The 11,445-nt window shown below is 39.4% G+C and overlaps 1 protein-coding gene across 1 annotated transcript; it reads left to right on the top strand.

Moving 5' to 3' along the window:
• Positions 1-252: 252 nt before the first annotated feature.
• LOC135748680 (myosin heavy chain, fast skeletal muscle-like) lies at positions 253-10,567 on the top strand. The gene is made up of 40 exons (XM_065266948.2): positions 253-285; positions 731-949; positions 1,034-1,177; positions 1,260-1,416; positions 1,506-1,533; positions 1,637-1,745; positions 1,928-2,020; positions 2,120-2,183; positions 2,283-2,381; positions 2,465-2,568; positions 2,656-2,794; positions 2,943-3,061; positions 3,221-3,370; positions 3,452-3,622; positions 3,712-4,012; positions 4,095-4,159; positions 4,246-4,333; positions 4,443-4,560; positions 4,651-4,774; positions 4,879-5,015; positions 5,112-5,367; positions 5,461-5,703; positions 5,796-5,972; positions 6,058-6,203; positions 6,285-6,375; positions 6,459-6,848; positions 6,939-7,065; positions 7,228-7,346; positions 7,428-7,624; positions 7,710-7,893; positions 8,012-8,177; positions 8,311-8,435; positions 8,565-8,873; positions 8,998-9,201; positions 9,284-9,409; positions 9,495-9,665; positions 9,773-9,877; positions 9,983-10,078; positions 10,166-10,297; positions 10,457-10,567. The coding sequence occupies exons 2-40, from the start codon at positions 743-745 to the stop codon at positions 10,469-10,471; spliced, it is 5,796 nt and encodes a 1,931-aa protein (XP_065123020.1). The 5' UTR covers positions 253-285; positions 731-742; the 3' UTR covers positions 10,472-10,567.
• The last annotated feature ends 878 nt before the right edge of the window (positions 10,568-11,445 follow it).

Below are 11,445 nucleotides of genomic sequence, written 5' to 3'. Positions count from 1 at the left end.
GAAACTTGGACATACATTAGAATATGGGCATGCCCATGTATAGAATCTGCTGAGGGTGCAAGTTTGCTCCAATAAAAGCCAGGAGGGGACAACAGGGGAGCTTCAGAGGAGACCTAAGTCCCTACCAGTGGTAAGAGCCTGTGCTTGCTGTGACATCAGGCACTTTGGATTATAATCATCAATTCTTTATTGTACTTAAAGTAATTACATACTGTATTTATTTATTAACAGTTTTTTTTTTTTGAAGGGTAGTGTAAGTGTTCATCTGGTCTCTCAGGACAAAAGGTGAGCTGATAGAACTGTGTGTGTGTGAATATGTTGCCCTGAGGACATTAACCACTTGGCAAAATCAGTTGTGTGTGTGTGTGTGTGTGTGTGTGTGTGTGTGTGTGTGTGTGTGTGTGTGTGTGTGTGTGTGTATGTGTGTGTGTGTGTGTGTGTGTGTGTGTCAACATGACTGTAGTGGCAATTATTAAAGACAAGTTTAGTCAGTAAAAGGAAATCAAAACAATTTATAAAACATACCATCAGTTTATTTACTATAGATATGTTTATTTGGAGTATGTAATTTTCTAGTAATGTGTCCATCTTGTGACCCAAATGTGTGAAGATTACTTGGTCCTAAGCAGAGTTCTTTGATCCTAGGAAAGAGGCTTGCATTTGTTTTTGAATGCAGTGCTCTTAAATTATTTTATTGAAATACCTCTCATCTTTTCTTTCTTTGTTTTAGCAAGCCGCAACCATGAGTACGGACGCTGAGATGGCCATTTATGGCAAGGCTGCCGTTTTCCTCCGTAAGCCTGAGAAGGAGAGAATTGAAGCTCAGAACAAACCCTTTGATGCTAAGACTGCCTGCTATGTGACTGATCCCAAAGACCTGTACGTCAAAGGAACAATCAAGAGTAAAGATGGTGCCAAAGTCACTGTTATTACCCTTGACACTAAGGAGGTAATATATCCCTATTTTATGAAAATGAGTTAACTCACACTGATAATTTGCTCTTCGCTAATCTGTTAAATTGTGTATTGATAGGAGAAAGTTGTTAAGGAGGATGATGTCCACCCAATGAATCCTCCCAAGTATGACAAGATTGAGGACATGGCCATGATGACCCATCTCAATGAACCCTCTGTGCTTTATAACCTCAAAGAGCGTTATGCAGCATGGATGATCTATGTAAGTTAACCAGAAGTGAAGCAGCATTCAAGTTCATTATGGCTGTGAGGCTTCAATCTGATCATTTCTGTGTTGCTTTCAGACCTACTCTGGACTTTTCTGTGCCACTGTGAACCCCTACAAGTGGCTCCCAGTGTACGATGCAGAAGTGGTGTCTGCCTACAGAGGCAAAAAGCGTATGGAGGCCCCACCCCACATCTTCTCTGTCTCTGACAATGCCTATCAGTTCATGCTTACTGGTAAGATCAGAATCGTGAATCACAAGATGATTTTTTTGTTTTGTTTTAATAAAGCAATTACTTAAACAAAATGACCATTCAATTTACAGACAGAGAGAACCAGTCTGTCCTGATCACGTATGTATCTACTTTAATTAAGAGAAGTTGAAAACAGTTATATATTCTTCTCATAGAACTTCTAAATGTCTTATTATTATGTATCTCTTCTCTCATAAACCAGTGGAGAATCTGGTGCTGGAAAGACTGTGAACACCAAACGTGTCATTCAGTACTTTGCTACAGTTGCAGTGCAGGGTGACAAAAAGAAAGAGCAAGCTTCCAAAATGCAGGTACTGTATGAGATAAAAACATTTATTCAGATGTATGTTAAAAGATATTTTTGAAGAATACTAAACTACAATTGGGAAATGCAAAAATGCTAATTGTAATCAACATTAGTTGAAGCTGTAAAACACCAAACTTATGACAAGACGCAAGACAGACCATCATTTTAATCTTTTAAACTACACAGGGATCTCTTGAGGACCAGATTATTGCTGCCAACCCTCTGCTTGAAGCTTATGGTAATGCCAAGACTGTGAGAAATGACAACTCCTCTCGTTTCGTAAGTTTTTATTTACATGAGTGACACCTGTTTGAATTTTATGAAGCTCAGTGTGATCGCACAACACTGACTCAAATGTTACTATGTTTCTTTGAACAGGGTAAATTCATCAGAATTCACTTTGGCACAAGTGGAAAACTGGCTAGTGCTGATATTGAGACATGTAGGTGGACTTGCATTAAATTCACACATCCTGCACACTTGTCTTTGTCTGTATCTCTTTAGATGTTTGTGATTTACTGTAAATACATCCTCTGAACAGATCTGCTGGAGAAGTCTAGAGTGACATTCCAGCTTTCAGATGAGAGAGGCTACCACATCTTCTACCAGATGATGACCAACCATAAGCCTGAGCTGATTGGTAGGTGCAATTATTTCATTTAAAGCTTTAAAATGCCAGTGAATGTAACTACTCTGTCATTAATGCAATCTGGTATGTTACAGAAATGACGCTCATCACCACCAACCCCTACGACTTCCCCATGTGCAGTCAGGGTCAGATCACAGTGCCAAGTATTGATGATAAAGAGGAGTTGGTTGCCACTGATGTGAGTCATAATAATAATTTTAATAATGGCACTGGTACTACATAAATATGGCAGTTCCTAAAGTTCATCCCTCTCTATAATTTTCAGACTGCCATTGACATTCTGGGCTTCACTGCTGAGGAGAAGATGTGCATCTATAAGTTCACTGGAGCAGTGCTGCATCATGGTAACATGAAGTTCAAGCAGAAGCAGCGTGAGGAGCAGGCTGAGCCTGATGGCACAGAGGGTGAGACTAAGTAGCTTTAGTGTATGTCACGAATTGTATTTTCAAAAATAGTTGAAAAATAGAGATCCATGTTTCAATTTGCAAATAGGAATGAGGTTTGTTTTACTGTTCAAAGCATGAAGTTAAAATAATTTTCTCCAAATTTCAGAGGCTGACAAAGTTGCGTACCTTTTGGGCTTGAACTCTGCTGATATGCTCAAAGCTTTGTGCTACCCAAGAGTGAAGGTCGGAAATGAGTTTGTAACCAAAGGACAGACCGTGCCACAGGTATGTAGGCCTTAAAATATGTTCAATTAATTATTTTCTTCAATATAATGTGCAGTATATATGTGTGCAGTGCATGTAAAACATTCTGCATATAACTGCAATATTATTACAAAAGTAAAACCAGTTTTAATAAAATGTAAACTTGTGTTCTGTTGCCAGGTGTACAACTCCGTTAGCGCCTTGGCCAAATCTATCTATGAGAGGATGTTCTTGTGGATGGTCGTACGTATCAACCAGATGCTGGACACAAAACAAGCCAGACAGTTCTTCATTGGTGTGCTGGATATTGCTGGCTTTGAGATCTTTGATGTAAGAATTATTTATTTTTCTGTCTTCTCAAAGTTGAATTGTTCATAATCAGTTTTGAGTAAATGTTTCTTTTTTCTCCAGTTCAACAGCATGGAGCAGCTGTGCATCAACTTCACCAATGAGAAACTGCAACAGTTCTTCAACCACCACATGTTTGTACTGGAACAAGAGGAGTACAAGAAGGAGGGCATTGTTTGGGAGTTCATTGACTTCGGCATGGACTTGGCTGCCTGCATTGAGCTCATTGAGAAGGTTCCTACTGGTTTTTATACCTCTTTATTTCTGTCTTTTTTCAAACTCATAAACTGTGATAGTAATACCTTTTATTCATTGTTAAATAGCCCATGGGTATCTTCTCCATCCTTGAAGAGGAGTGCATGTTCCCTAAAGCTTCAGACACCACCTTCAAGAACAAGCTGTATGATCAGCACCTTGGCAAGTGCAATGCTTTCCAGAAACCAAAGCCTGCCAAAGGCAAGGCTGAGGCTCACTTCTCCCTGGTTCACTATGCTGGCACTGTGGACTACAACATTGCTGGCTGGTTGGACAAGAACAAGGATCCACTGAATGAGTCTGTTGTTCAGCTGTACCAGAAGTCTTCTGTCAAACTCCTGGCTGCTCTCTACCCACCTGTTGTTGAGGGTAATTATATTTTTCACAAGTATATATTTAAAATACAGAATTATAAGTTGTATTTTACATTACATTTTAAATGTTTGAGCAGAAGCTGGCAAGAAGGGAGGCAAGAAGAAGGGTGGTTCCATGCAGACTGTGTCCTCTCAGTTCAGAGTACGTCATTATCTGAAATATTGCATGTAAATAATGTTTAAGTCAGGTGAAAATTGAGAAAGCTGAAACTTTGCATAATGTTACAGGAGAATTTGGGCAAGCTCATGACCAACTTGAGGAGCACCCATCCTCACTTTGTACGTTGTCTGATTCCCAATGAATCCAAGACTCCAGGTAAAGCGAAAATGTTTACAGAAATCCTGACATTAAAATCCAATGCAATTATGTTAATGTGATTAGTTGTTCATCAACAGTACTTATAACATCTAACTGTTTTTTACAGGTCTTATGGAGAACCACCTGGTTATCCATCAGTTGAGGTGTAACGGTGTACTGGAAGGTATCAGAATCTGCAGAAAGGGTTTCCCAAGCAGAATTCTCTATGGTGACTTCAAACAGAGGTAAGTGTGCTCACATGAAAATACAGTTTTTGTCTAAGGCTAGTAGGAAGTAATTCAAAGCTATAAATAATTTCAATTAATCTTCAACAGATACAAGGTCCTGAATGCCAGTGTTATCCCTGAGGGACAGTTTATGGACAACAAGAAGGCCTCTGAGAAACTCCTGGGATCCATCGATGTGGACCATGACCAGTATAGATTTGGACACACAAAGGTTCATATTTTGGTTGACAAGGATTCACAGATTCAGAAATCATGATGTTTAGTTTGAACACATGCAATAGATATTAATATTTGTATTATTGTGCATGAATGCAGGTGTTCTTCAAAGCTGGTCTTCTGGGTACTCTTGAGGAGATGCGTGATGAGAAACTGGCTGCTTTGGTCACAATGACTCAGGCTGCGTGCCGTGGTTTCCTCATGAGGAGAGAGTTTGTTAAGATGATGGAGAGGAGGTGAGTAATGCAATGAATAAAGATGATACAATATTAAATAACTGTGACAACAACAAATACTGATATTTATGACATGAAATAAATAACTGTTCATAGGGAGTCCATTTACACCATCCAATACAACATTCGCTCATTCATGAATGTCAAACACTGGCCATGGATGAAGGTTTTCTACAAGATTAAGCCTTTGCTGAAGAGTGCTGAGACTGAGAAGGAGCTTTCAAACATGAAAGAGGACTATACAAAATGCAAAGAAGCTTTGGCAAAGGCTGAGGCTAAAAAGAAGGAGCTTGAAGAGAAGATGGTTTCCCTGCTGCAAGAGAAAAATGATCTGCAGCTGCAAGTGGCCTCTGTTAGTTTTATTTTCTGAATTTACAGAATTTTGCTCTGGTTTCAATTTTGTTTTATATCGCATTATATAACAAATCATTTTAATTTCTTTTAGGAATCTGAGAATCTCTCAGATGCTGAGGAGAGATGTGAGGGTCTGATCAAGAGCAAAATCCAACTTGAAGCTAAACTCAAAGAGGCAACTGAGAGACTGGAGGATGAGGAAGAAATCAATGCTGAACTGACAGCCAAGAAGAGGAAACTGGAGGATGAGTGTTCTGAGCTGAAGAAAGACATTGATGACCTGGAGCTCACCTTGGCTAAAGTGGAAAAAGAGAAACATGCCACTGAAAATAAGGTATGAGCAAAATTCAACATACAATTTAATTATTATTATTTTTTTTTCCAAAAAAAGTTGAATTCTAAGCTCTTTTATGAACAATCACACAGGTGAAGAACCTGACTGAGGAAATGGCAGGTCAGGATGAGAGCATTGCCAAGCTCACAAAGGAGAAGAAAGCCCTCCAAGAGGCACATCAGCAAACTCTTGATGATCTCCAGGCAGAAGAAGACAAAGTCAACACTCTGACCAAAGCCAAGACAAAGCTTGAGCAACAAGTTGATGATGTGAGTTAATTTTTCAAACCTTTATTTAACTAAATTGTTTTCATCCATCTAATTTTAAAACATGGTCAATGTTGTGGTCCAATAGCTTGAGGGTTCCCTGGAACAAGAAAAGAAACTCCGTATGGACCTTGAGAGAGCCAAGAGAAAGCTTGAAGGAGACCTGAAATTGGCCCAGGAGTCCATCATGGACCTGGAGAATGACAAGCAGCAATCTGATGAGAAGCTAAAGAAGTAATTGAAAAAACATGATGTTATTAAAACTGTCTTGTTGTAATGTGACTTTTCATACATGTTTTTGCTTCCTTATAACAGGAAAGACTTTGAAACTAGCCAGCTGCTCAGCAAGATCGAAGATGAACAATCTCTTGGGGCTCAACTTCAAAAGAAGATCAAGGAGCTTCAGGTATTTAGTTAGACATGTTTAATCATTATTTAAAATAGTACATTTAAGATTGCTAAAGTGTGCTTGATTTTTTGTCACTGTAGGCTCGCATTGAGGAACTGGAGGAAGAGATTGAGGCTGAGCGTGCTGCTCGTGCAAAGGTTGAGAAGCAGAGAGCTGATCTCTCCAGAGAACTTGAAGAGATCAGTGAGAGGCTTGAGGAGGCTGGAGGAGCAACTGCTGCTCAGATCGAGATGAACAAGAAGCGTGAAGCTGAATTCCAGAAGCTGCGTCGTGATCTTGAAGAATCCACCCTTCAGCATGAAGCTACCGCTGCTGCCCTCCGCAAAAAACAAGCAGACAGTGTGGCCGAGCTGGGAGAGCAAATTGACAACCTCCAGCGTGTCAAGCAGAAGCTTGAGAAAGAGAAGAGTGAATACAAAATGGAGATTGATGATCTTTCCAGCAACATGGAAGCTGTTGCCAAAGCAAAGGTTAAAAATTGTATTTCTAGAAAAATAAATGTGGATAATGTGAATATAATTAGAAATCTTTTTCATTTTAAATGATTTTGTTGTTTTCAGGCAAATCTTGAGAAGATGAGCCGCACACTGGAGGACCAACTTAGTGAAATTAAGTCCAAGAACGATGAGAACGTTCGCCAGCTAAATGACCTCAGTACTCAAAGAGCAAGACTTCAAACCGAAAATGGTAACAAAGGACAATCATAAACAATTTAACAAAGTGTTGACAGTAATTTAGAATGTAGAGAGTAGACTAATTGAAGAAAACATGCTACAGTCACCCACCAAAGACCTTATTTTAGGAAAGTAGATACTATGAATCTCATACAATGATTTTAAATCTCACAAGGTGAGTTTGGCCGTCAACTGGAGGAGAAGGAGGCTCTTGTTTCTCAGCTCACCAGAGGCAAACAAGCTTTCACTCAGCAAATTGAGGAGCTTAAGAGGCAGATTGAAGAGGAGGTTAAGGTAAAACAACACAACCATTGGGATTGCACACTTGCCACCTACTGCAGAGCAAAGGTAACAGCATCTGACTTGATCTTTTAGGCTAAGAACGCTCTGGCCCATGCAGTGCAGTCAGCTCGCCATGACTGTGACCTCCTCCGTGAGCAGTTTGAGGAAGAGCAGGAGGCAAAGGCTGAGCTCCAGAGGGGAATGTCTAAAGCCAACAGTGAGGTTGCTCAATGGAGAACCAAATATGAAACTGATGCCATCCAGCGCACAGAGGAACTTGAAGAGGCCAAGTATGAATATGAACAAAACCTAATAAAATATCTGTTAATAATATTTCTTGCTTGTTCTGACTGTTAGTTATGAAATGCATAACAGGAAGAAGCTGACTCAGCGCCTGCAGGAGGCAGAGGAACAGATTGAGGCAGTGAACTCCAAATGTGCCTCTCTGGAGAAGACCAAGCAGAGACTCCAGGGTGAGGTGGAGGACCTCATGATTGATGTGGAGAGAGCCAATGGTTTGGCTGCCAACCTTGATAAGAAACAGAGGAACTTTGACAAGGTAAGCAATTCCGAGTCCTTGTGTGATATATAGTCGTTGTTTAACACTTGAATAAAAACTTAATTCAGCATTCTACATTTAATAACATTTCCTTGACCCTAAAATTTATTTACCCAAGATTCTGGCAGAATGGAAGCAGAAATATGAAGAAGGTCAGGCAGAGCTGGAGGGTGCACAGAAAGAAGCTCGCTCACTCAGCACTGAACTGTTCAAGTTGAAGAACTCTTATGAGGAGACTCTGGATCATCTGGAAACACTCAAGAGAGAAAACAAGAATCTCCAGCGTAAGAAAGAAATTGTTGAATGAATATTGTCATCTGAATATATGATAATTTACAAATGTAAAATCAGCATTAGTAAATCACAGAATGTGTATTGTTTACTATATACTAAAAGTTTTTTCTATCTCGCATGTAGAGGAGATCTCAGATCTGACAGAGCAGTTGGGTGAGACTGGTAAGAGCATCCATGAACTGGAAAAGGCCAAGAAAGCAGTAGAGACTGAAAAGGCAGAAATTCAGACTGCCCTGGAGGAGGCTGAAGTGAGTATCCCAAGATTAAACTTATTATTAAAATTCTTGCCCCAACATACCTTGGTTACCATACTACTGTATATTTGTAATAGGGAGTATATTTTAGTTCTGAAATATTGTTTTTATCTCTTTTTACAGGGCACCCTTGAGCATGAAGAGTCCAAGATTCTTCGTGTCCAGCTTGAGCTTAACCAGGTGAAGAGTGAGGTTGACAGGAAGCTTGCAGAGAAGGATGAGGAGGTCGAGCAGATCAAGAGAAACAGCCAGAGAGTCATTGAATCCATGCAGAGCACACTTGACTCTGAGGTCAGGAGCAGAAACGATTCTCTGAGAATCAAGAAGAAGATGGAGGGAGACCTTAATGAGATGGAGATTCAGCTGAGCCATGCCAATCGCCAGGCTGCTGAGGCCCAGAAACAGCTCAGGAATGTTCAGGGACAACTCAAGGTATGTGACTTCTCTTTAACTACATTTCAAGAGTGGAATCCTTTAAAGTATTGATATATACATTGGATAATATTGTAGGTAAGTTTAAGCACAAGAGCTTATAGTAAACTGTTGTTATCTTCAGGATGCCCAACTGCATCTTGATGATGCCGTGAGAGGACAGGAAGACATGAAAGAGCAGGTGGCTATGGTGGAGCGCAGAAACACTTTGATGCAGTCAGAGATTGAGGAGCTGAGAGCAGCTCTGGAGCAGACAGAGAGAAGTCGCAAAGTGGCTGAACAAGAGCTGGTGGATGCTAGTGAGCGTGTTGGACTGCTGCACTCTCAGGTACTTTTAGTCTTACTCTTGTTTCTCTTTTGCAAACAAACAAGGCAGATGTCAGATAACCTTGTATATTCCTCTGTTTCAGAACACAAGCCTTTTGAACACCAAGAAGAAGCTTGAAGCTGACCTTGTGCAAATTCAGGGTGAAGTCGATGACACTGTGCAGGAAGCAAGAAACGCTGAAGAGAAGGCCAAGAAGGCCATCACTGATGTAAATATTTAAGTTTAAAAAATTTCACCTTTTAGAATGTTGACAAATTAGACACGTTCACCAATTTTTTTAATGTGTAAATTAGGCTGCAATGATGGCAGAAGAGCTCAAGAAGGAGCAGGACACCAGTGCTCACTTGGAGAGAATGAAAAAGAACCTGGAGGTCACAGTGAAGGATCTGCAGCACCGTCTGGATGAGGCTGAGAATCTGGCCATGAAGGGAGGAAAGAAACAACTCCAGAAACTGGAGTCCAGAGTAAGCTTGCTTTGTTTTTATGTCTTGATATTGGCAGTTTAAAGTATATATTATGACGTATTGTATTTTTGTTTAGTAAAATTAGTCTAATAACATCTTTCTATTAGGTCCGTGAGCTTGAGGCTGAAGTTGAGGCAGAACAGAGACGTGGAGCAGATGCTGTTAAAGGTGTCCGCAAATACGAGAGGAGAGTGAAGGAGCTCACCTATCAGGTATGACCATACCCATACATCATAGGTTCTTAACGTTTACATAAACAGTGTACATTCTGTGTAGTGTGGAAACTAAATCGTAAATATTTATATTGTCATTTATAGACTGAGGAGGATAAGAAGAACCTCAACAGACTGCAGGATCTGGTTGACAAGCTTCAGCTGAAGGTCAAGGCTTACAAGAGGCAATCTGAGGAGGCGGTATGTAAACAATATCCCAAAAAATAAATCTGTACATATTGTGTTTCTGACCAAAGCATAGCTATTAAACATGTCCTTAAACTTTAGGAGGAGCAAGCCAACACTCACATGTCCAAGTTGAGGAAGGTGCAGCATGAGCTGGAGGAGGCTGAGGAGCGTGCTGACATTGCTGAATCTCAGGTCAACAAGCTCAGAGCCAAGAGCCGCGATGCTGGAAAGGTAAAATTGAATAGATAAGTTCTTACAGAAGCTATATCAGTTGATTTTTTTTTTAAATTTACTGTATGACATTTGCACATTTAAGATCTTTACACTGAAAAGTACCATATTTTGATAATTTTAATAATTATGCTTATTTTCCTATTTCTTCTTTCCTAGGGCAAGGAAGAGTAAATTTCCAGAACTTGAAAGGAGAATCTACTCAAATCATACAATATGATTGCTTTTGTACCTTTCTTGTCCTTGTGAAATAAATTGTATATATCAGCATTTAATTTGCCTCTGTGGTATTTTACAGCTGTTGTGATGAAAAGAAATTACACTTCATGTACTTTCAGGATATTAGACTTTAAAGGGATATTTTGTCATTCTAAACATTACAGATCTTTAATGGAAATGGTTTAACAATGTTTTTCAGCCATGATCACAAAATATTGTTCATACACCCAGGGACATCTTTCTTTAAGGGGCACAATGTGCACAGCTACCCCCCATACTGAAATCATAATTATTAATGTCAATTAAACATCTAAATCTAATACCCCATATTCTTATAGACTACACAGTCAAAAAAATAAGCTTTTATGAATGATTTTATTGCTATTTTACACATTAATGAAAAACTCATGGGCTCAACATCTGTGATTGGCTGTAATGATCAACACTGCAAAAACAGTGAATAAAAATAAATCCTCAATCTAAATGTAATTCTGCAACCAACAATTTATTTAATTGCATTGAAAGCATATCATTTTTAAAAACAAGCCTATAAACATACTGGTAAAACTTTACAATATGGTTGTATTATTAAAGATTGGTAAATGTATTAAAGCTACAGTCGGCAACTACCACCGAGCAACCTCCCATCGAGCTCGTTCAGCTCATTCCGATATTGATCCTAGTTTTCCGGCATGTGCAGGAACTGTGATTGACAGGCAGTTTTTAATACCAGATGAACTGGGAGCTGTGGATTTTTGCCAACCAAATAACAGGCTCTAGTTGGAGGTAGGAGGGCAGGTTTTTTCTTAAACAGTATAATTTATGTTGTCGTAGCATAGTGTTGGTTTCAGTGAATATGATCAAAAAAATCTTGCCAACTGCAGCTTTAAATAACAAAAACAAACAGTGAAGAATATAGTTTTCCAACA

Source organism: Paramisgurnus dabryanus, chromosome 5 (assembly GCF_030506205.2).
Source record: "Paramisgurnus dabryanus chromosome 5, PD_genome_1.1, whole genome shotgun sequence".
Lineage (NCBI taxonomy): Eukaryota > Metazoa > Chordata > Actinopteri > Cypriniformes > Cobitidae > Paramisgurnus > Paramisgurnus dabryanus.
This window is presented reverse-complemented; position numbering and strand designations above follow the sequence as displayed.

What these genes read in the sequence shown, in the direction of transcription:
- LOC135748680 (XM_065266948.2), top strand. Translation starts at nt 743, where the DNA reads ATGAGTACGGACGCTGAGATGGCCATTTATGGCAAGGCTGCCGTTTTC. An exon ending in TTACCCTTGACACTAAGGAG is followed by an intron (nt 950 to 1,033) that starts GTAATATATCCC and finishes GTGTATTGATAG; the next exon opens with GAGAAAGTTGTTAAGGAGGA. An exon ending in CTGTGTCCTCTCAGTTCAGA is followed by an intron (nt 4,160 to 4,245) that starts GTACGTCATTAT and finishes ATAATGTTACAG; the next exon opens with GAGAATTTGGGCAAGCTCAT.